This window comes from Athene noctua, chromosome 7 (assembly GCF_965140245.1).
Source record: "Athene noctua chromosome 7, bAthNoc1.hap1.1, whole genome shotgun sequence".
NCBI classification, from domain to species: Eukaryota; Metazoa; Chordata; class Aves; order Strigiformes; family Strigidae; genus Athene; species Athene noctua.
This window is the reverse complement of record NC_134043.1, coordinates 25,189,034-25,216,968: the sequence shown is the minus strand read 5'-3', so window position 1 is coordinate 25,216,968 and position 27,935 is coordinate 25,189,034. Positions and strand designations below refer to the sequence as shown.

General features: G+C 53.1%; 2 protein-coding genes across 2 annotated transcripts; both read right to left on the bottom strand.

The window, feature by feature from the left end:
- Window positions 1–648: 648 nt before the first annotated feature.
- LOC141962561 (homeobox protein Hox-D1-like) lies at window positions 649–3,469 on the bottom strand. The gene is made up of 2 exons (XM_074910869.1): window positions 3,043–3,469; window positions 649–2,909 (listed from the first exon to the last, which is right to left on the bottom strand). The coding sequence occupies exons 1-2, from the start codon at window positions 3,455–3,457 to the stop codon at window positions 2,635–2,637; spliced, it is 690 nt and encodes a 229-aa protein (XP_074766970.1). The 5' UTR covers window positions 3,458–3,469; the 3' UTR covers window positions 649–2,634.
- Window positions 3,470–12,123: 8,654 nt separating this feature from the next.
- On the bottom strand, window positions 12,124–14,018 carry HOXD3 (homeobox D3). Its single transcript, XM_074910504.1, has 2 exons — window positions 13,523–14,018; window positions 12,124–13,081 (listed from the first exon to the last, which is right to left on the bottom strand). Exons 1-2 carry the CDS (start codon window positions 14,016–14,018, stop codon window positions 12,330–12,332), a joined length of 1,248 nt encoding a protein of 415 aa, XP_074766605.1. The 3' UTR covers window positions 12,124–12,329.
- Between the last annotated feature and the right edge of the window lie 13,917 nt (window positions 14,019–27,935).

The window sequence follows — 27,935 nt, the reverse complement described above, 5'->3', positions numbered from 1 at the left end:
TTCAGGAAAATATATGGCATGAAAACATTCATTTTAAAAGACTTAGTGTGCTCTAATGGCCTGATCCAGCACCACTGAAATCAATGAGAATCTTTCTCTCCGAGCTGGTAGTGCAGGAGCATGCCAGCAGTGTGGAAAACGTTCCTCTGGCCTGAAATGCCTAGCACAAATTTCAAAATCATTAGGAAAATAAAAGGCTGACAAACTGACAACCCCAAAGACATGTGACAAATTTGGAGGCAACTGAAAACACAGCTGTTTTATGAAGTTCACGTGTGAACCATATGCTCTTAGAAAGATGGGTTATTCTTGCTACATGTCTATGCTTATTCGTTGTTTAAAAAAACAAGGAGTACTAACAGGAGACCTGGTACAAACATACCTTAAAAACAGCTGAAAAGAGTTGGTTAGTAGCTGACTTGCCTTTAATATTCAGCTTGCAAAACAAATTTGATTTACTTGAATTTTCATTAATTTTTCCAGATTTTGCTTTATTCTGCTTTAAATAGCATGTTCTCAAAAAAAAAAGTGGCATAAATAGTATTTTCTAATTTTTAATGAATGATCAGCCTGCAGTATAAACTCTTGTTTGGTATCATTACTTTAATAAGGAACTGCAAACCACATATTTTGGTTGCAACTAGTTTCACATGAGTACTTCAGTCCTGAGAATTTTTCAGTGATAACCCATGAAGTGAATCAGCCAATGGGACATGAACCATAACACCATACACAGAAAGAAAACGTCCCTGTGTGCATGCACAACTGTGAGCCTCTAGCTTTATTGTACTTTCCAGGTACAGTCGGGATATGATGTGTAACCAAACACGTCTGTCTTGGGAGGCCCCCTCCCTCAGATGCTCTCTGCGGGGGCACCCGTCTCCTGCTGAGGCAGCCTCCTGTCCCTGCTCAGCCATGGGCCTGCTGCAGCAGCATCATCCCAACGTGCCTGCCCGGTTTTTGGGAGCACACTGTTTCCCACCACTCCCACCGACCTCTGCTGAAGCTGCCATCAGCGGTGGCTTCCCAGTCGCTCGGCAGAAGAGAAGTCTTCATAAGAAAGCCTGCAACAAGCAGAGGCGTGTCTTGGAGAGTGGAAGGCAGTATGGAGAGTAAGTAGCCCCTACACTGCAGACTTTCTGACTTGAGAGATACATCTTCATCTTCTCTCAGTATTTCTTTTGCTCAGCAAGCATCCAGCAAAGACCAACAGCTGCTGGTGTCTGGGGCTGGCTTCCAGATAGGGACCTAGTGCTTACAAGTCCCCTGAGATCCATCTCCCCTGGTGCTGCTACAATTTGTTCTTCACCCCAAAGTCCAACACCCAGCAGAAATCTGGAGCAAAGAGAGAGTTATCCAAAATCATTTCATCCCACAAGCAAAGAAAATCACCTTCCTGTAAATCCAGATGTCATTCCTCTCCACATTGCTGTTATGCTTTCCCTGTCACAGGCAGGAAGAGTCTAAACTCAGCTCTTTTGTCCACTTTGATACTGTTATTTTGTCTCTGGGAAAGATGAAATAGGGAAAAGTGAGGATCACTGGTGAATTTTACATTTGTATGGGGTAGTCAGTCGTTGTCACTCTTTTTGAACAAGGAATCCTCATGGTCTTTTGCTAGCAGCTGTCTGTGGTCAAACCCAAGCATCTTTCTGCACTTTAACAGCTCTTGAGGTTTGGCATGTGGTAAGATTCATTGCAAACTGATTAATATGGTGCATTTCTTTAACTATAAGATACAATCAAGCCTGGGAGAGCTGGATGGTCTGAGAGTCTGGCCCTAGATCCTGTAACAGGCTTTCCATTGCCTGGTCCTTGCCCTGGCACATGCAAGAGGTGCTGGGAGCCAGCAGAGCGGCTGCTGGCCGGCCCCGGGTAGCCCATAGGCTACGGAAGGAAAATCCCAGCACCTCTGCAGTTTGAACGGGAAGAGGTGCTCCTCCTCCGACTTTATTTATTTTAAAACCTTCTCTCACAGTTACTAAACAGATTTTGGACTAAATCAGCCACATCAGGAAAAGGAACAGGAACCAATGAGGAATAAAATCAAGCATGTACAGCCTCGGGTTTTCGCAGCAATTTTGCGAAGGAAAGGGCAGAAGACAAGGGCACTTTTTTCAAAGGGAACCATACTGGTGGCGGTGACCACCCCTGCCCCATCCCGTGGGTGCACTTTCCCTGCTCTCCTCTGCTTTGTCTTCTCGCGGCTTCTCCCCCTCTTCTGCATGAACTTCGCCCGCGCCTGCGAAGCTCTCTTTTTTTAAAGGCAAAGCGAAGACGGGGTGGGGAGCATGGGGCGGCCCCCCCGTGCACCCACCGCCCCGCGGAGCGGGGAGAGCTGGCGGAGCCGCTCGGTGCTCTCCCCGGGGGGGGCGGCAGTCCCCGGCAGCTCCCAGCCGCGCCCGCCCGCCGCCTCGACCCGGCCCGGAGTTCAGCAGCAGCGGCGGCGCGTCGGGCTGGCCCCTGTCCCTGAATCCTCAGAAATAAAACTGTGAATAAGTTGCAACAGAAAAAACAGCGGAGCTACATCGCCGCGGTCCCGCGTGGAAGGACCCCTCGGGTGCCCCGCCGGCCGCAGCTTCGCGCCCAGCCCCGACGTCCCCGGTAGCCCCCTCCGTGGGGGGCGGCGGGGCCTCACGCGGGGCCGCCCGGGGCACCCGGGTCGGGGGCGGCGGGGGGGGCGGCCAGCGCCTCCCGCTCCCGCTTCTTCTGCTTCATGCGGCGGTTCTGGAACCAGACCTTCACCTGGGCGTCGCGGAGGCGCAGCGAGCGGGCTACCTCGAGGCGGCGGGCCCGGGACAGGTACCGGCTGAAGTGAAACTCCTTCTCCAGCTCCGTGAGCTGCCGAGTGCTGAAGCTGGTGCGTGCGGGGCAGGCGGGAGGTTCCCCCCCGCAGAGCGCCGCGCCGCCTGCAACGCCGAAAAACACCGCGCTTCAGCGGGGGCAGGGGAAGGGAGCGGGGCGGGGGCCGGGGCAGGAGGGGGGAGCACGGGGGAGCCGGGATGGGAGCAGCCCCCGCCCGCGCCCTGCCGCCCCACTCACTTCTCCCGGGCGGGCTCCGCTTCGCTCGCATCCACTCGAAGGTGCGGGGCGCCGCCGGGACCGCCGCCGCCGGGGCCGGGAAGCCGGGCGAGGGGGCGGCCCCGGGGCAGGGCGAAAGGCGCCGCGGCCCCTCGCCTCCCACGCCGGGGCAGGGGCAGGGGCGGCCGGGCTCCGGCGGCGGCGCGGGGCGGCCGCTCCCGGGGAAGATGGACGGCCGGTAGCGGGGGCCCGGCGCCGCGGCAGGAGCGGCCGCGTACCCCACCGGCCCCGCGCAGGCAGGCGGCGCGGGGGACGCGGTGCTGGACGCGGTGCCCAGCGCCAGAAAGGTGCCGTCCCCCCGCCGGGGGTAGGGGGGCTGCGGGGCCCCGCGGCACAGCCCCGGCGGGAAGGCGAGGGGAAAGTACCCCAGGTCCATGGCCCGCGGGGCAGCGCCGCTCCCCGCGCCCCGCCGGGGCAATATTGCCCTGATATAGGGCCGGGAGCGGGGCGGCACGTCCCGCCCCGCGGCCAATGGGAGCCCGGCGGGGGGAGCCCGCACCGGGGGTCCCGGGCGCCGCCGGCTCCCCTGCCCGCACTCGGCTGCCCAGGGCCGGCGCGGAGCTGCGGGTGAGCTGCCCCCCCGAGCCCTCCCGGGACACCCCCACCCCCCCCGGGACAGGCCGCTCGCTCGGGACTCGCACGGACCCGCCGCGCACTGCGGAGCCGCTGGCCGGGAGTTCGGAGGGCGGGTGAGCCGCACTTTCCCGCTCCCCGGGCTCCCGTCCCTGGGCAGCTCTGCCCTTTCCCCTTGCCCTGCCGCCGGCCAGGACCCCGGAGGCTCCCACGGGAGCCCACGCAGCCCGGGGGAGCAGCCCGGGAGCGACGGGCTGCGCAGGCACCCCCGGGCTGTCCGCACCCGGGGCGGGTGGGAGGGGGGTGCTGCACCTCACGGCGCTTAATGGTCTCGCTCCATCAGATAAGTGCTCTGCAGGCTCTCGAAAGTGAATCCCCGGGCTCACCCCGTTAATGGGCTTTCATTTTTCCCTCGGCGATTCGGCATTGTTTACTGAGCGCTTGCAGCTGGCAGAGTGCAGCAAGTTGCACTGCCCAGCCAAACCTTCCAACTCTCTCTCTTGGTCTTCATCCCCCCGGAATAGCAGGGAACAGGAACAAGCGTGGAGGATGTGAAGCCTGGACTCCTGAAGCAATCGTCTTTCCCTAAATGGCTCCAAGAGACATTTGACCATCCAGTCTGAGCTACACATATGCTTGATTTGGGTAATCGTGTGTTTCATCCAACTTGTCAACCAGTAACCACGTGTCGGTGCAGTTCGGAACGGCAAAAGGGTGCGCTGGGCAGAGCGCACTTGGGCTTTGGTGACTTGGGACTGGACAGACAAGGAACACGAAGAAGGGCTACATCGTACCGCTTCGAATTAGACATGTAACCTTCTAAGTCTTAGGAGGTGGATGTGGACTCAGCTGCTGGTGAGTACCACCAGCAAGGGTGGTACCTTACCAAAAATATATTTTATTTCTAAACAAAAGCATGTAATTGAAATGCCTTCATCCATCATCCAGTGCCTTCAACTCAACAGCCCAAAGAGCTCTACAAGCTCTTGGAACAAAATGCTGCTCACTGTGGTCAGGAGGAGAGCACAAATTTTGTGAGGAGCAGACACGGTGCCAACCACCCAAGGGCAACCGGGATCCCCAGAGAAGGAAAAATTCCACTGGGTCTTTTACAGTTTTCAGAGGGCTGGGCTGGTGGCAGAGAAGGCACGTCCTGGGCAGGCACAATCAGACCATTTCACTGACTCAGCCTCAACTCTTTCCCATAGAGACATGTTGCTCTGCAGCTCAGCCCCAGCTGCCCCACCAGCCAATGGTTCAGAGCAGGCCTGGCTTTCTTTCCTGCAAAGGCCCTGAGAGTATACGTCCCTGGGACAGGCAGACACAAGCCCACAAGGAACATTTCCCCGCAGATGGGCTCTGGCCAGCGACATGGCCTTCTATCAGCCCCACTTTCTCCCCAGCTCATTCAGCCCACCTGCTATAAAGCAACCATTACTGAGCAAAGGCTGGCTCTACAGATCACTGCTTTAACGTGCTTGGAACTCAGAGTCTACGGACTGAGCAGTCACTGTAAGCCCAGAGACATGAAGTTAGGTGTTCTCCAGACACAGATGTGTTCACTGTTCCAGGCTGGGCTGCCCTGCCTCATTAATAATGGATTATCTCCAACCTTTCTATTTGCAGGGATGCAGGTATAAATTAGAAGAACAGATTGAATCAAATACACCTAATCGGGAAACATTTGGAGGCAGAGGTTAAATTCTGGATGATAACAAACTTGCTCAGCACACCCATGGCAATCAGAGCAGTTTGGAAAATGCCATCTTCTGACAACACAGAAGCCTGGGAACCCCAGGCTTTCTCTTTAGCAGACAAGGGCTGTCCACTCAGTAAAGCCTCTTCAGTCTCCCCTGCTGTAAAAACTCCTGCCCCCAGTGAAACAAACAGCACTGGCTCTGGAGGAGGGCTCCTGCTTTACTTGAGTCTTCTGTTTGCAGAACGCAACTGGTTTAATTACAGCTAAAGCTGTGTTTTAAACACTAGAAGAGCTGTCCATGTTCACACCAACGATCTTTCCATTCACCCAGCTGGATTCTGTTACTGAGTTTCTCATCACCTGTTTGTTTTTGCAGGACTGCTCAGGGATGAGGAAAGCAGAAATCAGTGGCTAAACACAGGCAAAGCATCTCTTGTTGCTGCTCTGGCTTTTGAGGGGGGTGCAATTTTCTACACTCCTGAATTTCACAATGTTCAGACTTAGCTAAGTCCCAGTGATACGAAGTTGAGTGACTGCAGCTGGTTTTTTACAAGAGTTCTAATGGGTAAGAGTCCCTGGAAGTCAAAGGAGGAAGAAGAAAAGTGGGTTTAAAATAAGTGTGGGAGGAACATGATGCTGTCAAAGGCAATTTGAGAATGGCTGGGAGGTTTTGGGACATCTGTGCAAGCAGTGTGGTGATGGCATGAGCCAGGGGAGCTGCTGGGGCAGAATTCTCTGTGAGAACAATGGACCAAACCAGCCCCTGTGCCACCACACTTCTGGAAACATGTGGGCCACTGCAAAGCCTGAGACTGCCACTGTGAAATTAAGACATGATGTAGGAATGAGCCCAGCCAAAAAGCCCGAAGCCCTGGTGGGTTCAGACACTTACCAGCCATGCCCTGGGGAGGCTGCTTGAGCTGCACGGTTTGAAGGCAGTGGCATCCCGGAGCCACAGGGACCACTCAGAGGTTGGGACATGTTGCCTTTCCTCTCTGGGGCAAGACTCCACTCTCTGTGCTTGTCACAGTAACTAAGACACAGGAGATTCCACAGATCTCTCTCCAGCCCTTAAGAAACTGATGTGAAAGGTCTGGTTCAAGCATGACCTGATCCCAGCCCCTCTGCTGCCAGGACACTGCTGGCTGGGAGAGCTGGTTCTCAGTGGTACGTGGGGATGTACGTCCACAGTGTGGAGACAGCCAGGCCGTGGATGAGCATCCCGAAGAGAAGTGAGCAAACACTGGGGATTTAAGCAGTGGCCCTATTAACACAGGCAAACCATCAAAGGCCCCTGGGAGGAAGGCTGTCAGAGAGAAGGAGAGGCTCTGGGGAGTTGATTTTGTAAAATGCAAATAAAACCAGAGATGCACAGAGATCCCAAGGCAAAGAAGGGGAATAGTCCTGCAGCTTCAGGGGAGCCAGGCTCAGCCTCAGCACAAGCACAGCCCTTCCAGGTGGTCAGGGCACTTTGTGTTCTTCCTGAGGAAGATGTGTTTCCCTCTGCCATTGATAATTCCCTACAAGCTCCTCTTTCCTGGCTGACCTCTGGGGTAGTTTCATCAGGCCTAGGACAGGGACCTCTGCTTTCCCAGTACGTGGCATTAACTACAAAGATCCTCTGTATGAACACAGAGAAGAGGAAAGTCTCTTCCTCCTTCTGTAAGGATTTCCCCAGATGGGTGATTCCACACGGGCCCCTGTGCCATGTAACACCCTGTTTCCTGTCTCGCAGCTGTGAATTTGGTAAGAAGGAAAAATTAATGTGTATTGATAACCCAGAGGTATCAAGGTAAGCCATATTGCTGGGTGCAAAACAGAGATGTTAAAGGTTTTGCAGCCAAGACTTCTGCCTTGCCTAGCCCTTCTTGCTCCCAAAGATCCTAAAAGATGGCCCAGGTTCCTTGGAGGAAAGATCGAGGTTATACACCTCACTCAGCATGGGGATGTCTATCCTCTCCCAAAACTGCTGTTTCAAGAAAACTGGCACATCAGAAAATAAGTAAAAAATTAGCTCTAGTGTTCAAATTATACATTCAGGAGTATTTTTCCCTGGAAGACCTCCATCCTGCCTAGTACAGATCCCATGATAATTTCATTCAGCTTTGTGCTTGTGGTCACCGCAGCTGAGCCTTTCTGGGGTTCATCTCAGAGTAGTTCAGGGAGCTCCAGGACCCTGGGCTCTGAAGGTGGAGACAAAGGCCCATCTCTGCTCCAGAGCAGCATCTACAGAGGATGTGCAGGCACAGACACCTCGCTGTGTCCCCTTTTGCGTACCAGCCTTTGCAACCGAAGGGGCTCAGTCCCATCCTGCCGTGTTACTCCATGGCTCTCGGCTCCAGGACTGGGCTCTGCCTCTTGCTGGCCAGGTCGAGCCCCAGCTGGCTCAGGCCCAAGCAGAAGTAGGAGGAACCCCTGTCGAGTGAAAAGTGCTCATCATGTGATTGATGACCCTTAATAGAGCCAGACTCCTCCCTCCCCCGCCAGCCTCACTCCCAGCAAGGACCACAGCGTACCCACTGCTGCTGCTCACATGGGAACGGAGAGCTGTCACCCATTCAGGGATTAACCTGCTGCTCAGTCCCTGGAAAGCGGCTGCAGCCAACAGAGCTCTGGTCCAGCCCCTCTTACGCCTTTTAAAAAGAGAGGTAGCCAGTTCATCAATATATAACATCACGTGGTGCCCAACCAACCACCGCAGCCCTAATTGCCCCGGCAGCACCAGCCCCTTTGTGCTGCCCGTCTGGCTCCAGCTTTTGTTTCCAGGCAGGTCTGAGGCGGCAGTGCCGGACGCCTGGGCCCCTCCGCTGTGCAGCACACTGCGCCTTCACCGGGCTGCCATTGTGTGCGGCCACTGGGCACACGTGTCAGGCTGGCACATAGAAGGATGGCATCACGACCTGCAGCTCCTTCCCTCCCACCCGGCCTGACAGCTGTCAGCAAGGCACCTTCCCAGAGGTAGCCCAGCAGCCCCATCCCCTTTACCCTCTTTTTTCCCTAGCCAAGTAGTCCCTTCTGTGCCTGGGCCTCCCTGCAGGATGTTTCCTGGAGCCTCCCATGGGGCTGGAGTGGTGCAGAGACCCCAGTGGTGGATCCTGCCTTCAGACTTCTTGCCATGGAGCTCCAGTGACCCAGCTGGTCCCCAAGGAAGTCAGGGGACTTCTAGTTGGTGATGATGGCCTCCCTCTTCCTTAGCCAGCCTCCTGCCTGTCCTTGCCTCTTGGGTGTGCAGCCAGCTGCCTCCTCATCACCCATGGACAAGGTTGCCTGCAGCCCCGGGTGACCCAGGTGTGGTCCCATGGTGCCAGCCATGTGGGGTGGCCCAGAGTCCCTCCTCAGCCTGCCCAGGGACCAGGGCTGGGAGGCTGCAGCACTCTGCCCAGGGAGCACTTGCTAATGGAGCAGGAGGCATTTGGCTTTGTTTTCCCAGCCCCACACAAGTGGCACCTGCAAGACAGTGGCATCCTGAGGAGCCCCTGACTGTGCCTGCCTAGGTCCCCCTCCCCCAGTGCTGCTCACCAGGCGCTAGACAGAGGGACATGGATGGGACCCACCCTCAAAAGAAACAGATTGCAAAGTGGCAGCTCAGCCCTGCACTGACTGCACAGAGCTAAGACAAAGCCTCATCTCCTTTTTGCAGCGGGGAAACTGCTGCAGCCCCATTAAATGGTGGGTTACTGTAAGGGCCAAACTAACAAGTGGAGACCCCAAAACCCATTGGTCTGAACAGGAGAACGTGCATGGCCTCAGTGAAGCTCAAGTGCACCCCTGACACCTCTCAGCCGGTGCTGTCAGCACCTCCTAGCCCAAACACCGCTGCGGCGCTGCCAGCATTTCAAGGACCCGACTCGGTGACCTTATTATGGGTCTGAAGCAGATGGAGGGAGCAGGGAAGGAAGGAAAGGGGTGCAATGGCTCCTATTTGAAAAGAAAGCCAAGGCTGGGATCAGCCCCAGGCCTGGCCTTGGCTGACAAGTTGTGTTTTAAATAAGTGACCGGAGTTCAGCACATCAGATGCTGTTGCAAGGGAGCCGAGTTCCTACTGAGTGTGAAAGGGGGTTGTTTATAATTTATGGGTTTTAAACGATGGGCCAAGAAAAAGTCTGGCTTGTGCCAAAGTGCCTCTCTCCTCTAGATTGCTGATGCTTGTACAAACATTGTAAAAATGCCAGCGATCTCGCTAAAGTAACATTACTTCTAATAATTAGGTTATCATCACGGACTTCTATCGCATTACAAACGAGACACCTCTGCCAGAGTCACGGAGAGGAAAGTGAATTTATTTACAAGAAGATTCCCCCTCACACACGCTCCTCCTCCTCCCCCACTGGAAACCGAGTCTGCAAACTCCATCTTTCTGCAATATGAAAGTAATTCAGGGCAGTGTGCCTCAGTAGCACCATGTTTGTGGTCAGGGTTCCTCTGAAACTCTCTTCTTTCTCAGATCTGGGGAAGGGCTACCTATAAACAGCCTCTTCTTTCTGAACAGGTTTAATGAAGGACTAATAGTGTAAGTCAGAGCAGACACTGAAGAACAGCCTACAGAACACGAAGGTGGGAAAGACTTGGGAAAAGCGCATGGGGTTAGAGCAGGGCTGGCCCTGCAGAAATGGTGGTGCCTTGCCGTTTCGCAGACAGAAGCGGGTAATGCAAAATACGTTGTGTTTTCAATAACACACAAAAAACCCTACATGGACAATTTCAGTAGTGGGTACATTGATTACATAAAGTTTTAGAGATACAAACAAATATATATATTTATGGAATATTATAGAAGTATAATTCACAAGTGTTTAGCCTTACTTTTTGTGCTCTTTGTATGTTTTGTTTACTCCTGGATGGAGCTTCTAAGAAACAATTTGTGTGAAAACTTCCATAGAAAGCAATTTTAGGGCTCAAAATGTTTAAAATATGTCTCCAAACAAAGTAGTTTATTCTGTTCTGTTTTGTTTACAGATCTACAACACATATGTCCAAATTTGCTTGGGTAAAGGTGAAATTTAACAAAATATACAGTTCTCAATGTAGCATGACATTGTTAAAATCACTCAGAGGGGAAAAGAAAACCCCAAGTAATATTTTGAATCGTTACTGTCCAGCCAAACACAAATACCATAAGGCGAGGAAGAAAGCAGGGAGAAGAAAGAAAGGGAGAAAAGAAAGAAAGAAAACTTGTCTGTGTTGACCAGAATTGGAGGAGTTAAAATATTTTTCACAATAGGAATGCCAGGTCCTGTTATTAGAGGATGGAGTGGGAGCTGCAGTGTTTGTCAAACTGGGAAGTGGTGTCAGACGGTTTCGTGGGGAATACAGAAGTTCGGATTAATCTTTAACTGGACACTTTTAGAAAGAGATAAGAATAGCCTTCTCGGAGCGACATGTACCATCAGGAAGAGACTTTAATGACAACGTTTACAAAAGAAGTATCTCTGTAAATCCAGCGAGGGATTCAATACAGCCGTGTAACTAAAGAGGAGGAAACACCAAGGTTCAGAGCATCGTTCCTTTTTTCTTTTTTTTCTCCTTTCTTTTTTTCTCTCTTTTTTTTTTTTTTTTTTTTTTTTAATTCTTCCCCGTGTTAGCTGTCCCGTTCTTGGCAGAGAGAGGCGGGGGTGTCCCTCTGCCTCGGCCAGAGGGGACGGGCCGTCCTTGGCGGGCGCCGGGGGAGCACGGCAGCACCGCCTGGCTGCTGCCCGCACCCCACCTTCGGCTGTCTATATCTGATTGTCAATTTTCTCTCAAAGTTTATTTTTATGAAAAACGAGGAAAAGCTCGGGCTTCCAAAGATGTCTAAAAAATTGATTTATGGTTAGTATAAAGACAACAGTATAAATAACAAAGGAGGCGGCAGCTGCTGCGCGGATTGCTATGGAGACCCTAATGAAATTAGCACTATCAGAGGGTTTCTAATTTTTTTGCGTTCTAAGCTTCTAATTTCTTTCCTATTTCAGATAGCCAGAGTGTAATTAAAAAAAAAAAAAAAGAAAAGAAAAGAAAATAGCCCACCGAAATAATAATATGTGCGATAGATACCCAGTCAATAAATAACCGTTAACCTCACCGAGGTTTTTGTATGCAGGATTTGATCTCGAACAAGATGGCCAAGCGCCCCGCTTTGTGGATCGGCTCCTCAAAGCGGCGGCGCTTCCAACGAACGGGTGGCTTCACCCGGCCGAGCCAGCTGCCAGCCAAGCCACCGAGGCGCTCGTGTGGGGCCAGCCGCTTAGAAATAAATACTTTAAAAATACTTTCGATTTTTTTTTTTTTAAGTGTAACGGCTCTCTGTGCGATGCCACAGTTTGTTTTACTCTATTAATGACTTACGACTTGCTGTCTTAATTAATCCTTACATAAACTACAAACATCAGCCACTGTTACAACTGTTCAAGACTACTCTCTCAACTAGCTCAGACCGAATATACTAAATAGGTGAAATGTAAGTCACCACGGACCTGAATCGCTCTCCCGAAGCATCGGTGAAGAAACTCTACAAATACCCACATAAATACATTAAGACGAGGATAAATAATCAGTGATACAAAAATGTCTCGCTTAAAATAATAAATACATATCATTTAGTCCGATGCGATCCTTACGTCACGGAAGAATTCATAAATTAACTTCTCTGAAACAAGCTCACGCGCGGGCGAGTTCCCACCGCCCACGGCTGGTCTAACACACCTCAGCATGACGCGCTGCTAACACTACGGCATCTCTAAGACTTACCTTCAAGTACATCATTACCAGCTTATCAGTCCCTCGGTCTGCGGGATATTGCACTGTCATGCTTAACACAGCTCTAAGAGGAAGGCTCCCGCTCGCGGACCTACCCGGGGCTGCGGAAGAAAGAAAGAGGGGGGGCTGCTAGGGGAGACAAATCCACTAACACTGTTGGCACTCGAGAGCAAAGTAACACTGTCCCGTCAGAAAAGTGAGGTAATGGAGAGGGGAGCGGGCTCCGCCGGCCGCCGCCCCGCTACAGATGCGTGAGCTTGGGCGCCTCCTGCATCCGTCCCTGAGAGGTGTGGTGGGAGGAGAGGTCCGTGTAGGTGGGGTGGGGGTCGCAAGGTCCGTGGTGGTGGCCGCCGGGGATCTGGGCGGCGCAGCTGTAGTCCACGCTGGCGGAGGAGGGGTGCTGCAGGTGCCCCAGGTTGAACATGGGGCCCGAGGCCGGCATCGAGTCCACGAAGTTGCCCCCCACGTAGACCGGGCTGCCCTGCAGGCTGGGGTTGGCGAAGCCGCCGCCGCCGCTCTGCATGGGGTGGGGGTCGTACTCCGCGCCCGCGTAGCGCTTCTGTTGCGGCAGGCAGCTGCTGAGCGGCGCCGTGTAGGCGGCCAGCCCGTACATGCTCTGCTGGGGCTTGGCGAAGGAGGTGGGCGAGGGCGCGTCGTAGCCGAGGCTGTTGACGCTGGGGAGCTGGCTGGAGTAGCCGACGTGGTTTGGGCCGCTCAGGGGGGGGCTGCGGTCCGGGGACTGTCCGACGGGGGAGTGCATGATGCCTTTGGCTTTCTGGTCCTTTTTGTACTTCATCCGGCGGTTCTGGAACCAGATCTTGATCTGCCGCTCCGTCAGGTTCAGCAGGTTGGCCATCTCCACCCGGCGCGGCCGGCACAGGTAGCGGTTGAAGTGGAACTCCTTCTCCAGCTCCACCAGCTGCGCGCTGGTGTAGGCTGTGCGCACACGCTTGGAGGCCGGCCCGGGCGGGCTCTTGTCCTCGCAGCTCTCTCCTGCGGGGAAGAGGCGCAGAGAGCCGTTGGTCCCCCCCGAAAGCCCCCCCACCTCGGGGTTCCCCGGAGCCCCGCCGCCCCCTCCCGCTCTACCGGCGCCCGCGGAGAGGGCGCAGGGGGCCCGGGGGCGGCCTCCCTCCCCGCCCGGCATACGCACCCCCCCGCACCTGCCTGCCCCCGGGGACGCCCCCAGCGGCCCCCGTCCAGGCGCTCCCGGCCCCCCTTGGGGCCGCGCCCGCCGCCGCCGGGCTGTCGGGGGGAGCAGGGCTGGAGCCCCCAGCCCGCCCCACCTGCAGCTCCCGGCGGGGCGGGGACCCCCGAGCTGGGGGCGGGGGCGATGGCAGCTGGAGGAGCGGGGGATCAGGCGCAGGGCCGGGGGGCTCAGCCCGAGGGGCGCAGCCCGGCTCCCCGGGCGGGCAGCGGGCGGGGGTGTCGGGCTACCTGAGGGGGCGCAGGTGCTTTTCTGCTTGGAGTTCTGCCGGGACTCCTTCATCCAGGGGAATATCTGCTTGCTGAGGGTGGCGGTGGCCGAGCCCGAGGAGTTGGGCCCCCCCTTGCCTTTTTTCGGAGGGGGCGCGCTGGGAGGGGGGTTGGGCGGGGAGGAGGGCGGCAGCGCCGGGGGCTGCTGCTCGCCGATGCCCGGGGGCTGGCTGCCCCCGGGGCCGCCCCCCGCCCCCCGCATGCAGCTGCCGCTCAGCTCGCTGCCCTTGTGGGCCGGGGCGCGGCCGGGCGCCGAGCCCTGGACGGAGCAGGCGGAGCCGGGGTACTCGCCGTCCAGGCCGGCCTGGCCGTAGGGCTGGTGGGCCGCGCCGTAGGGGTAGGCGTCGGCCTTGCTGTAGGTGTAGCCCCCGAAGAGCCCCGCGTTGTCGTAGTAGGCGGCTTTCTGCATCCTCCGCTCTGCGATCGCCGAGGCCCGCGGCCCCCGCTCAAATAACATTGACCGCCGCCCCGCGCCTCACGTCGTCGGCCCGGGCCACTCGCAGCCACCTGGGGACAGAGAAGAGACTTTCAGAGGGCGGGGGGGGACGGGACACCGGCTGGGAGCGGCCGGGCCGGCTCCAGCAGTCCCCACACCCCGGCACCTCCAGCCTCGGCTGGGCCGGTGGGCCCGGGGGCAGCGGGGCGGGAGCGGGGACACTAGGGAAGGACCGGGAAACATCAGGGAAGGAGCAGGGGACACCAGAGAAGGAGCAGAGTACGTCAAGGAAGGACCAGAGTCGCCAGGGAGGGAGCAAAGGACAGCGGGGAAGGAGCAGGGTCATAAGGCAGGAGCCAGAGCAAACCGGGGCACACCAGGGAGAGAGCAGGGCACACTAGGGAAGGACCGGGGGGCAGCAGGGAGGGAGCCGCCCGAGAGCGGTGGTGCTGGGGGGAGCGGGGACACATGGCGGGACATCCTAGAGGCCACTTTCGGAGGCATGTGGGAGCTGTTTTCTCTCTTTGTTTTGTCCTTGGACCGCTCCCCACGCGTTTCCCCGGATCAGCCCCCACGGTTGCAGGCCGGGGCTCTCAGCCAGCAACGCGGGGCCGCCCCGGGCGGTGTCCCCAGGGACCCAAGGGCCCGTTTGGGCCGAGGGCCCCCCGCACCCCTCGCCCGACACGCGTGCGCACGACCGCGCAGGGCTGACATGATGGATTGAGCCCGGGCCGCGGCCGGGCAGAGGCAGGGAAATCCCGTCCCCTTTGTAAACCCGGCCTCCTTCTTCCCCCGGATTCCTCCGGAGTTAAAGTGTAACCGGCGCCATTCACTCCCTTCACTTTGCACTATAAAGGAAGTCGCAGGTCAGCTCCCCTATTTTAATTCTGTGATGAATTAAAATCCCTCAGCCGACGTTTCTCGTCCCTTTTATTTCTCCCCAGTAGAAAGAACCTGAGACATTGGAGATCATTTTTAGGGGTTTCCCTTCTTTTTCCTGCCTGCAGACTTACGGCGCTCCCCTCCCCGCCCCCTTGGCCCCCCGATCCGGCTGCTCAGACGGAAAACGCACAGACAGCCCCGAGTCCCCTTCGGGCAGGCGTTTGGGGACAGGGTGCTGTTTCCTTTCCCCTCGTTGCTCCCGAAACTTTCTATCTTCCGCTTGTTGCAAGATAGAAACCGTCGTGCATTTTGTTGCGGCTTTTTAATATGCCTGTTTCTATTTTTCTTGTCGGACAGGGGTTTTCTCCGATATTTTTTGTGATTTTGTAAATTAGCACATACTTCACCCGGCAATGTATGTCTGTAACTCAAGAGTTAATTGTCTTTCTTCAGAGTTAATTGTCTTTCTTCAGAGTTTAAGCTTATTAACATACCAGGGAAGAGTAGCTAGAAATTTCTGAATGGTGTTCGATAAGTCTCATTCTTCCAGCCTGTACTTAAGATATACTACCGGACTACTGCTCTTTCTCCCTCAGCAGTTGGTACCGGCAAAGTACCGCTGATCTCGGAATAACCTCAGCGAGCTGCGATCCGCGGCCGTTCTTGGCGGTTCATCCCCTGTCACAAACCGCCGGGGTCCTTTTCTTCCCTGAACAAAAGCTTGGGAATATCTGCGAAGCTGATGGAAATGGGGAAAGAGCTATTTTCCTCTTCTGGAAAATTTTAGCAAAAAAATGTCTATGGAAATAGACGGTGGCAATTCAGATGAGTTAAAATACGCTGTGATCATGTTGACGAATCTTGGAAGTATTTTTGTGCAAAACAACTCTGTCGCTCGTTTCTCTGCTTCTATCGTCTACGTTTTCGGGAGCGGTCTGGACTGAGGACTTTTGTTAGCACAACACCGCCTTAAGCGTAGGCTTTTATGTGCCTCGTAAAATATAGTTCCCAAAAGAATACGCAGAATCTTAAGAAAGAATATTGCTGTTAAGCTGTTAAAGGCCTTATTTCTTTTCTGAAATACCAACTGCTTGTGAACTCTGCTTGAACCTAAAAAGGAGGCTATGGGCCATAAATCACATGGACAATGCTCAACTGTTTGGTGGCTCATCTTTAGATCTTAAAAAGAGAGAGAGGGAAAGAAAGAGGGAGAGGGAGACCTTTCCAGGGTTTGATTTTCCACGAGTGCAAGGCCCGGGGTGATGTTTTTATAGGTAACACCAAAGCAGGGACTCAACACTTGGTGGTTTGGCCAGAAACAGCCTCCAAGGAAGAAAAAAAAAAAAAGAAAGAAAGAAAGAAAGAAGTGACATCCAAATGGTGAGGCCGAGCCGTGGGAGGTGGGCTCGGAGGCACCGAGGGTAGGAAACCGCAAAGTATCCGTGTCTGTGTTTCAGATTTCCCTTCCTCCTCCCCAGAAAGGTTAACCTCATCTGAACTGTTCGGCACTGCACACCATAATGGGGCTTTCTGTCCTGCCACTGGTTCCAGCGCTTTTGGAGGTTACCGACCGTCTCACGGCTCTATCTGGGGAGCAGCCGGGAGCCCACGCGTCCACCCGCGCGTGTGCGCGGAGCGCGGCCAGCCCACGCTGACACCGGCCCGGCACTGCCAGTCGCTTTCCTCCCGACAGTTTCGTATTAAGCAGTTCTCTACTAAAACTTCCACTACACTTAATTCTGCTTAGGATCAATATCTAATATGATACCGAATAAATAAGAGGCGGTGAGAGCGGCCAGCGGAGCGGTTATTAAAGCAGCCGGAGCTCTCAGGGTGCATATCAATGCACCTGTCATTGTGGTTTGTAACAAAATTTATGACTGCTAGCGCCGTGGCAGTAAACGCTCCGGCCAGGAATGAAAAGGAAAACACTTCCCAAGCCCCGGCACTTTCAGAAGTGCAAAGCAGCCGGCGCGTAGGAGGGAGCCCGGCAAAAGCATCCCCCGCTCGGCGCGTTTCCCGGCCGCCGGCCCGGGGCAGCCCCGTATATAAGGAAAGCGCCGGAGCCGGCTGCCGCGCCGAGCCGCGGGCAGGGGAGCGGGCCGACGGGGAGCCCCGGGCGGGCACCCGTGGCTGGGGCTGCGCCTGAGCCGGGGGGGTCTCTCGCCTCTGGGGGGGGCTGAGAGCACTGGGGAGCCCGGAGGGGCCCTGCGGACAGAGGAGCGGCGCCGGGGGGGGGCTGGCTCCGGCACGGAGCGGTGGCCGTCGTGGGGCCGCTTAAAACAGCTACGGAGCCCCCGCCCCGGGGAGTCCCCCGCTCCCCCGGCTGGGTCCAGGGCTTGGCGGGTCCCCAGCCGCGCTCGGCTCCCTGTGACCACGGGCTGCTCTCACCGGGGCCTTCCGCGGGCTGTTACTGACTTGGCGTTGAGGGCGGCGGGGCGCCCCGGGTCTCTGCGGCGCCGGGCTGGACTGAGCCGAGCTGCGCCCACCGCTCGGCGGGCCGGGCCGGGCCGGGCTCTGGTCCCCGCCAGGGGCCTGTCGTGCTGGGGGGAGCGAGAGACGGACGAGAAAGGAAATTTAGACAACTCACCACACTTATGTTTTTTCTTGATTTGTGACTTTAACTGTGTGGGTAGGATCTTCAGGTTCCTTTGGAAAATCCGTGGGCACGGACCTGCAACAGAAGTGAGAACTCTCAGCGGAAAGTGGTTTGCTTTGGACTTTCTTCCTTCGGACTTTGTTAATAAATGCAGCTCTCGTCTGCAGCCCCTCACCGTGTCTCTCCGTCCACATCAGATATTTTACCAGACAAAGGCAGATGTTTCTCTTCATTTATTAATAGCACTTTTAGAGAGGCGGGGAGCAAACAAATGAGGAAAATACCCGGCTGCGGGTCTGACCCAGGCAGGGCGGCCTGCGGCAGCCGCTTCGACGGGCCCCGCGCACCGGCCGCGGCCGCGGAGCCGCACTGGCCTCCCGGAGCGCCCAACCCGGGCCGAGACGCGGAGAGGCAGAGCACGGGGGGACGGGAGCGCCATTGCGGGAGAGCCGCGATCACCCCCGTGGGTCACAACCACCGACCGCCGCCCGCACCCACGGCCCGCGGAGCAGTCCGCGGGAACGGAGCTAGTGGTGGTCTCTCTCCCTTCCTTCCCCCCCCCCCCCCCCCCCCCCAGCTCCCAGTTAAGACAGAGAGAAACATAAGCGGAGAAACCCCAGCGCTGAAAATGCACCGCAAATATCTGCGGCTCGAAATGAACATTTTACATTTAGCTGTGTAACGTGTCGACGCAGGACTTTAAGAACTTAAGAGTGCCAGAAAATCCCCCACAAAGAAGCCCAGGTCATTATAAAGACGATATCTAGCCACCATAAGCCTTTGAAATGACCTTTGGCTCGTACAGCAATAACTCACCACTTAATGAACAACCAACGGAAGCGCCTCCAATAGCTCACAACACAACAGACCTTACAACTTTCCACTAAGTCTTCTCTCTCCCTACCCAAACCCGGTAGGATGCAACATTCCCCCTCCAAATTGCCTTAATTTATGCTGGCAAACTGGAGTTAGGGAAGTGGAGCTTCATGATTACACATGATGCTCGCTCAGGTTCTTGGCCCGGGCCTGTCCTGGTAACGTCTTATATAATATATTCACGTGGGCGTACGTCAACTTTAAGTGCTTTGTGTTGTGGTGGTTTTTTTTTTTTTTTTTTTTTTTTTTTTAAAGAGGGTTCATTAGAAATAGCACTTTACAGAGTGTGCGAAGGCAGCGTATGTTGGGTTGCACCTTAGTCCCTGACCGGAGAGATCATAATATTGCAAACCGAGTCATTGTTAGCCGCTGTTGATTAACACGGTAAGTTATAATTTTGTGCCTAATTAATTATCGACTTCTCATCCCTTTCCGAAGCAGATCCTCAGCCTCACAAGCGGTAGCCCTCTTGCTCTAGACATGTTTTACTTGGTAAGAACTTGGCCAAATACCGAGATTTCCACGACCACAGGAATAGCCCCCAAAGTTTGTTCTGTGGAGAGGGGAGTCCGGGCACGCTGGGGTTGTGCTCTGCTCCCAGCGCCGCTTCTGCAGAGCCGACCTCGGAGAAGTTGCCAGAGCTAAACTCAGGGAAATCTTTAGAATTATTCAGGCGTGGGCCCAATATAGGTATTATTGAAATTTTAGGTGAAGTTATAAGTGAGTGCTTCCATCGAGCCAAATGAAATGCTGCTTGCAGTAATTGGATTCAGCTGACTAACTTGGCAGGCCAGCAGCTTGGAGGCATACAGCTAAGAAAAATGTTCACTGCCTTTAACTTCTGATCGAGCAGAGCAACACGCAACAGAAGGAAAGAAACCCACCCGACTTTCTCCCCTTCCCCTCGCCCCTCTGTCCTGTTTCCCGCGGGGCAACTCGGCCCCGGCGGAGGGCTCGCCCGGATGGCTGGGGGCGGGCAGGGTCCGGCGCAGCCTTACACCCGCTCCTGCTCGCCAGCACAAAGCCTGGCTTGACGCGGGGGCTCCCTAACAGACATAACCGTGGGTTCACCCGGGCTCCAGGCAGGCCACAAGTCAGTGGAAACAGGCGCTCCTGGGAGAGCCGGGCTGGTTGCAACAGCCCAAGAGGGAGCTGAGCTGCAAATGTGTGCGGGGAGGCTGTGTGGCCGCCTCCAGCCCCCCCAGGCCGCCCAGAGAGGCACCGGTCCCCCCCAGGCACCTTCCCACCGCCTTATTGATCAAACCTCACAAATGCAGGGCAAGAAACTTATCGGTAGATAAATATCAAGCCGTGCTTCAAACAGCGTGTGTAACTCCAAGGCATGAACATACCGGTAATATCAGCACTAAAACAACTGGGGGAGGAAAACAACAGCCACTGAGGAGCACGAAGGCACGGCGAGGGGGAAAGGCTCTGGCAGGCACTTGGCAGGAATGTTTAAGAGACACTATGTAGGGGCCATATTACCGATGAGCCTATTTTAAATCGCCCTTTACAAATTCGCACGGCTACCCCCTGCCCGGCTACCCACGGCAACGCATTAACGGGATGCTCAATCTTACTTTGGCAATGGGAGCATCCAGCAAAGTTGTCTCTGTCTCGTTTCTTTCATTATTTGTAATTCCCTTCCTGAAACCACCGAAAACTGGGGAAAGGATAGGGCTAAACGTCTTCCCCTAGCCTTTGGGAAGGAGTGCACTTTTTATTTAAAGAGCAAATAAAAAGAAGATACAGCTTAAAACGTTCAAGTAGGTGGAGACCACTCCATGCATTTGCAGCCGTTATGGGCAGAGATTGCAAACAAATTCCAGACAGTCTCTGAGTAAAGGCGATAATGCAGCCCCTGCGGTTAAAGGTCCCATTTTGTCATGCAGTTGCTTACCTGTGTATCAATTTATCATAAACCTGGGCTCCTCACTTTTCAGGATCTGCTCTTGCAGTTCTTAGAATATATCCTTCACCCTTTGTCTGCAGACAATACTCTCCTAAACCTGATCTTGCGGTTTTACAGACATTTCCATACACCAGAATTCCCGATAGAACGAAAACAGGCTCAGGCTCAACTACCAATAAAATAGAGCGAGTGGAAATCGGAATTTGTTGGGCTTAAAAAAAAGAAAAAAAAAAAAAAGAAAAAAAAAAGAAAAGAAAAAAGAAAAAAGAAAAGAGAAAAAAATCAACACACAACCCTTTAGCCATCAGCCTCCTGGAACCAAAGGCGGCAATTGGCCGGCTCCTGGTTTGTTTTGGTTTTAAATCGTGCGGCCATTGATGAATTTGGGGGGCGAGCGGGAGAAACCCCTTTATAATCAGAAATATAAGCACTGCCTTAAAATACAGGCATATTGGCCCACGTGACCGCAGGAGCAGCTCGCCGGGCCGAGGCTGGCGCGCTCCCCGCGGCCGCCCGCGCCCCCGCGCAGCGGGACTGCCGCGCCGGGCCCCGCGGGACGGGCCGCCCCCCGCGCTCCGCGCACCGCGCACCGGCCGCGCTGCCCAGCCCGTTCTCCTCCCGCAGAGCTCCGCGCCGCTCCGCACAGCACCGCGGCGGCCGGCGAAGGCGCCCGCACTTACGCGCCCCGCGGGGCCGGCGGAGCCAGGGAAAAGGTGAATTCCGCGGGGTGATCCCAGGGCGCAGAAATTCCCGGCGGAGAAAGAGGAGGTATTGGGGACAGGCTGCAGCCGAGAGCCTGCGCCGGGGGCAGCTCCGCAGCAGCGCTGCACCGGCGGAAAGGCGCTGGGGCTCACTGGCGTGCGCGATTTTTTTTCTCCTCCGTACGGGGAAGATGCGGGCCAGAGGGGACTACCTCCGTCTGGAGGCTGAAGAAGCGTTGGGAAAAAAAACCCTCATGACATTTGTGCGTGTGTGTGTCTGCCCTGAGCCTGCCTCTCCTCACTGTGTGTATGAAGAGACATAGAGCAAACCGATGTATATCCATCATGGGTGCCCACAAAGCTCCCCAACAATTCCAGTTCGGCAGGGGAAGAAAAAAAATTATATTAGCTCCTCTGTTTGATTTTTCTAACATATCTGTAGCTATAAATACACCACACCTAATCTAACATCTGCTATGATTTCATTACCATCCAAAGCATGGGGATGTGACAGTAACGTATTACCTTACAATACTAACCGTAAGTGCATTGTAACATTTATCTAAATTACATTGCTTTTCCTGACTTTGCAAACCAGTTATAAAAAGATTGGAGTCCAGTGATGGAAACATAAGTTCAATGTAAATTATTGTGTACGGCTTCGGATTTATAATCCTATATTTCTTCGAAATGATGCACTTAAATCTCGCCTCAAGTAAGAGGTAATGGTTCTTTATATCCTTTTCCGCCAGCCATATATTTCGGCGTCTGGGTAGTTTTGCAGAGCCCCCCGCGCTCGCGTGTCTGTGTGTACATACAGCAACCCCTACACGCACAGCGTGTTCTGCATACTTGTGTACGTACAGACAAAGCCGAACATAATTCTGGCCGCTGTTTAGACATTTTGGATGACGGAGTGGTCTTTCGGTTCCTACACAAAAGTGCGAGGGAAAAGCTGGGCACCGGTCGAGCAAAGAGCACGAAGAGGATTCGGAAGAAAATGCCCTTTTGGAGGGCAGTTCCACCCCTCTGGAAAAAGCCCCACAGCCCTCTCGTGTCTTTTCAGAGTCTAGGGCTAAGAAAAAATGAGGCCAAATTTAATGTGAAAATGGAGGACGGCTGAAAGAAAGGAGCACCTTCGCCACCGCAACCAGAATTAAGGCATCGTAAAGGGGACTGAAAAAGTATTAAGGAAATGTTAATCCTTTGGCTGGTGGGACTCCAGCTTTGCGCGAATTTGTCTCCAGTAAAGGATCTAAGACTTCTTCAATCGGAGCATATGTTCATAGAGCAATAAAACAGAAAGATTTACAGTCTCCGCCCGCCCCCCAGCAGCCTCGCACCCTTTCAGGAATTACTTATGATGATTTATAACAACAACTCCGGCAATTGTCAAACTGATAAAATAGCCCGGGCTATATGCGGGAATAAACGCTCTTATGAAAGGGCTGCGATTTATGTTCGGGTCCATTTTACTGCGTGTCTTGGTGGAGTTTGGTTTCTTTCCCGGACCAACAGGATAATATAAAACTTCATTGATAAAAATGTAGGAGTTCTCGTGAAGTAGCAAATCTGTTCCTTAGTCACTACCAAAGCACATAAACATTTGTCATCTTTGAATAATTGAATTAATGTGTTATTGTTTGAATGTATAATTCATAACATAGGAAACTTTGTCTCTGTCCTGCCACCGAAACGGAAGCAATAAAAAGCTACAATCTAGGGGTTTTTAGAAATGACTCCAGCAAGGGATAATAAAGAATATCCTGTTTGCAGAAAGTATTTCCAGCTGACTCCAGGATTTCACAGAGAAATCTCAGCCTCCTTGTCCACATTCTGTGGAGCTGTAGCTTTATATAAAAACACAAATCCGATTTCCCCCTGGTCTGGGCTATTGATCCGGGACTTGAAAGGCGGCGTGCCCGCTTCGGGGGCTGCGTGTGCCCAGGGTCCTCCGCGACCCCACACCGGGCGGCGAGGCTCGGGCGGGGACGGCCGGTGGCCGGGGCCGGAGCGGGCAGGGCGGCCGGGACTGGAGCAGGCAGGAGCGGGCAGGGCGGCCGGGGAGCGGGGCGGGGGGCCGGGGCCGGGGCCGGGGCCGGGGCCGGCCTTTGTGCGGGCGGCGGGGGGAAGGGGCCCTCGGCGCTGGCCCCGGCCCCGCTGTCAAGACTCGGGGGCAAAATTTACGACCCGGCTCGCAAAGCGGCGGAGGGCCTTTCCCCGCCGGTGGGACTGAGCAGCGGCTGCCCTGACAGCCGCATTGTTTCCGCCGCTCCGCGCCGCTCCGCGCAGGCGGCCGCGGCCAGCCCCGCGGCTCCGGGAGGCGGTCAGCCTGCCTCCTTCCGCGGTGCTCCGCGGTACTCCGCTCTCTCCCTCTTCCCCCCGCTCCCTGGGCAGCAAAGGTCACCGCTTGCGCCCGGTCCGGTTCCCGGCCGCTGCCGAGCTGGAAATCAGGAAGCAGCGTGCCCTATTTGTCAAGCGTTTGACAGCTGAGTTCATTAAGGCTTAAATAAGAAGGAATAAAAGTAAAAAAAACGTTTACGTACCGGGAGTCTCTTTTCGGCAGCTACCAAAGAGCTAGGTGTGCAGAGAGAGGAACTGCACCCTTTGTATATTATATTCTTGGGATCTCTTCAGTTTTCAAGTCTGATAGAGTCCTTTGCTTGGCAGATTAATGACGACTCCGTGTTTCTTAAGGGACGTGCTGAATTAATTATTTCGCAAATCACGTGGTCAGGACTTGTAGAAATCTATTCTTATCATCTTCCTTGCACTTTGAAATTCTGCCTGTTATGACTGTTCCTAGCAAGATTATTTTGGTCTCTATGCTGGGGGATGGGGGGGGGGGGGGGAGGGAAACAAAAAAAGGAAAAAGAATCAGGGGAAAGGGCTAACAAACATGGCCGTTGGAAGCAGTGTGGCTCTGCACCGAGAGGTCCCTATTTACTGTACTGTACAGTGAGTGGGGCTTGCTATTGACTCTGCCTTTCCATTCTTACCTTAACGACTAGTGGTGATATAATATACAGAACTGTATTGATGTATCGGGAGTAACAGGAGGAGCCATTAAATAGGAGCGAGAGAAAGTGTAATCACAAAATGTGCCTCGACATTTAAACTTAGCGAGTGTGTGCTTAGAAGCGCCCCCGCCCCCTCCCCTCCGTGCTCCCCACGCAGGAAGGGCTCATGCCTCACGCCGCGCACCGGGCGCCTTCCCGGGCTGAGGAAGAGCCTGGCTTTGGGGCTCCTGCCTTGACCACACTCCAGTCCTCAGTGACAAATACTTATGACAAAAATAGTGTAGTCGACTTCTCCTGGCCAGAGGTATGTGTTCTTGTCTGAGGTGCTTACGCAGGGGAGAAAAAAAAGAAGTTTGCCTTAGGCGCAGGGAAACTTTAAACTTTCCAAGTTTGTGTTTTCTTGTGATGTTTCGTTTGTATCTGCTGAAAAAGTGGAGTTTAATTCTCAGGAAAAGCTAGTCACTGCATTCCAGTTCCAAATTTCTATTTCTTTTCTGAACTGATTCCTTCCAGGACTCTCCTAAAAGGCACGCATCTGTGTGGGGATCGAGGTGACTTCAGGTGTGGCTCCCCGCCTCCTACCACACATGCATAAATCCGGGAGTCATTCTTGGAGGGCTTGTTAAATGCAAAGCAGTAGCAAATGGGTGACAGGCACTTTTAACTGCAGCTTAAATGTAAATATAGACTCCAGCTTAGCCTAGAGTCACACCATTATGGCTGGGGCAATCAACAAACCTGTTCAAAGGGACATTTGGAAGGATGCTAGGCAGAGTCACTCAGCTTTTAACACTGTAATGATGGGAGGGACCAGCATTTTCACAGAAGAGAGACCCACCTGGTAAGGACTGTTTGTTCAAGGTACAAACCAGAATCTATTTCTCTACACCTTTTATTATTTCAAATGTATATGGAGGGCTTACATCAAAACTACAGGCGACAATTAGTATAAATAACGCTTTAATCAATGGCAGCAAAACATTGGCAAAGTCTATAAAAAGCATCACACTTTAACAGAGACGAGAGTATTGCTGGACAATGCGACCGTTTAACAAAGGCTCCAATGCACAACGTTTGACCCATGATAAACAGAAACAACCAGCTTCCCTTCTTACACAAAACAACTCCGGAGGAGGGTTAAAAACAGTAAACTCTCCACCTTCAGGTTCGTTTTCCGCTGGAGATAATGTCCAGTGGGTGCTCCCGGTCGTTATTACAGACATTCCTGACCCTTCAGAGCATTGGCAGCTGGAAACTCTTTCTCTTGGTACTTTCTGCCTCCGGTTCACGTATTCTCCGAGTTTACAGCGCAATTACAACTATGTAAACTTACAGTCCCCCAGCCTCGCTCAAAGGGGACTTGCAAAGAGGGTTGTAAGAGCAGTGCCTGCTGAACCCAACACTCGTCCTGGAGATATTAACATTTCAAAAGACAATGAGACAAATTCTGCTCGCAGCTACATCCCTGTTTGACTTCAGCGGGCGGGGGAAGGAAATCTGGGATCAGAAATTGGTCCCTTAACTTAGGGAGCCATCTCGGTGGATAAGAATCACAAAGCAAGGATTTGCTTATCCAAGGCCATTATTTTCCAGAACTGTACCACAGATGCCAAAGTTGGTAGCTCTCTCTCGAATAACACTTCTGCCCTGCTCCCAACAAACTTATCACAGACTTTAAGTAAACAGCGGGGGTCCGGGAGGGGGATTTTCAAGAAGAGCAGCCAAAGAGGTTTTCTTTTTTGTTTGTTTTCTTTTTTTTCCCTCTTTTCCTCTTTTTTCTTTCCCTAGATCGTATGAAGACCAAAGGGAGGGCTTGGGACAACTCTGGAGACGAAAGGCCGCTACCGCAGGAACCGGGTGTAACAAAACTTGCAAACTTGTCTCAGGCATTCCCTCCTCAAGCGCTGCTGCTAGCTGCTCTCCATGCCAGAGAAAGGGAAGGGTAGTTTGGGTCCAAAAGGTTAAGGGTTTAGAGGTCACTCTTCCCGGCTGAAATACAACTAATCGAATAGAAAATTTGTCCTCTGGGTGAACCTGTTCCTGCAATTTAGCCGAACTTCAGTAAAATACCTTTTCAGCTTCTCAACGTGAAGGCGTCAGAAAAAAGACGTCTTTACTATGTATGAACTCGGTGCTTTTTGTCATAGAAACAATGATGCGAATAATGCGGGAATATCCATCTTTAATATCACGACATGGAGATATTCAAGTATTGCCATGTGCAAGTCTGAGAACTGGGCTAACCCTAAGGAAGAACAAAGAGTTTTCTCCAGGCTCTAAAACAAAAGACCAAGTCTTAAAGACACTTTGCGGACTTCTAGGGATGAGAAAAGGGCAGAAATTAACCGCTGGCCACAGTTAATGCTGCCGAATACACTCCTGATGAAAAGCTCGCCTTTTATTTTCGAATTCATTCAAGCCCATTTCGGCCAGTGTTTTCCCGAGCGAGCCCAGAAAGCAGTGAGTCCTCGGTGGGAAGCCCCCAGCCTGGAGATGGGCACGTTAACTCACCCCCTGCTCTTTCCATCTCCCTTTAGCGTTTGCTTTGGGTTTCCTTCTTTGCCCCTTTTCTCTTTAATAAAGGCATCATCTCGTTACAATTTCGATGATATGGTCCCTCTCCCAGGCTGCCCTGAGGGTACAGGAGATAAGGGCTGAGCTTTAAAATCGCCTGAGCGGAGGTGTAAATGGCTGAGGGAGCTGGTTTGGCTGGGTTTGGTAGTTACAGAGCACTAAAACTTTGGCACGATGGAGACAGCAGCCAGGGACAATTTCGTGGGTATTAGACCAGCTCTGCTCCCATCCGAGCCTTTCCCCTTTCCCTGAAAGCAACTTGCTGAGATTTCCAACCACTGCAGTCATGTGTTGTGGTTTGCTTAAAAACAATCACTGTTCTTAAAAAAAAAAAAAAACCAAACCCTTACCCAACAGACCAAAATAACCCCCAAAACAAAACAAAGAAGCAACCCACATAGCCTCTCTCTCTCGGGCAGAAAAGAAATCTAAAATCTGATTAAAATAATTCATTCAGCCTTCAGCTTTGAATGGCTCACGTTATATTAGAAATCGTATTTATTTTTCACTCTGGGGTTTTCTTTTTAGTTTTTTGTTGTGGGGTGTTTTGTTTTGGGTTTTTTTTTGTGGTCTCCCCCCCCCCTTTTTTTTTTTCCCCTCCATTTTTAAATGAGGTATCGATGGTTTAAAGCACAGCGCTGAGCAGAGCAGACTTTGGAAACAGATTTCAAGCCTGTTAGCCCTGGATGGCACACGGTAAGGAGCAGGGACGCTTTTCCTATTCACAAAGAAGGAAATTCAAAAAGAGGGACAAGAAAGTTGTGTACGTTCAAGACAAGTAAACATTACACATCTGTTCATGAGACTGGGAAGGAGAAATACTGTATTTCACCTCCCCTTCCCTGTTTTTGGTTTGACTATTTTTCTTTTTATCTTCACTCTTCTACGTAACAAATAAATAAATACGCTAACACTATCAGTACATAAAGTAACCCGTTTTCACTTAATTCCTATGCACACCTTCTGAGACTTTATGGAAATGAGCAAGTATTTTCATTACACCAAGAACGGTAAAGCAGCACAAGAAGTTCACAATTACTAGTCTTTATGTTCAAATAAAAGACTATGCCATAAATTTCCTGTCCTTAACTTTCCCAAATGCATCCTCCCGAAATTGTATGGGATAAAGACAAATAAAAGTACAATCCCAGAATAAAGCATCGAACCTTCACTTTCGAATTCAAAACTGAAACACAGGACAGTTTCATTTTCAATGATTTATTACTTTTTATGGACAGAAGGTCTCGTTTAATATTTTCCCAATTCCCACTGCCTGCATGATGTTTCTTTTTTTTTTTTTTCCTCCCCCCCCCCTTTTTTTTTCTTTTTCTTTTTTAGGTCGTGCTAGCAGAGGCAAATAAAATAAAGTCC

Coding starts and splice junctions, on each gene's coding strand:
- HOXD3 (XM_074910504.1), bottom strand. CDS start 14,018: ATGTTATTTGAGCGGGGGCCGCGGGCCTCGGCGATCGCAGAGCGGAGG. Junction 13,082..13,522: donor AAGCACCTGCGCCCCCTCAG/GTAGCCCGACAC, acceptor TCTTCCCCGCAG/GAGAGAGCTGCGAGGACAAG.
- LOC141962561 (XM_074910869.1), bottom strand. CDS start 3,457: ATGGACCTGGGGTACTTTCCCCTCGCCTTCCCGCCGGGGCTGTGCCGC. Junction 2,910..3,042: donor GCGGAGCCCGCCCGGGAGAA/GTGAGTGGGGCG, acceptor TCGGCGTTGCAG/GCGGCGCGGCGCTCTGCGGG.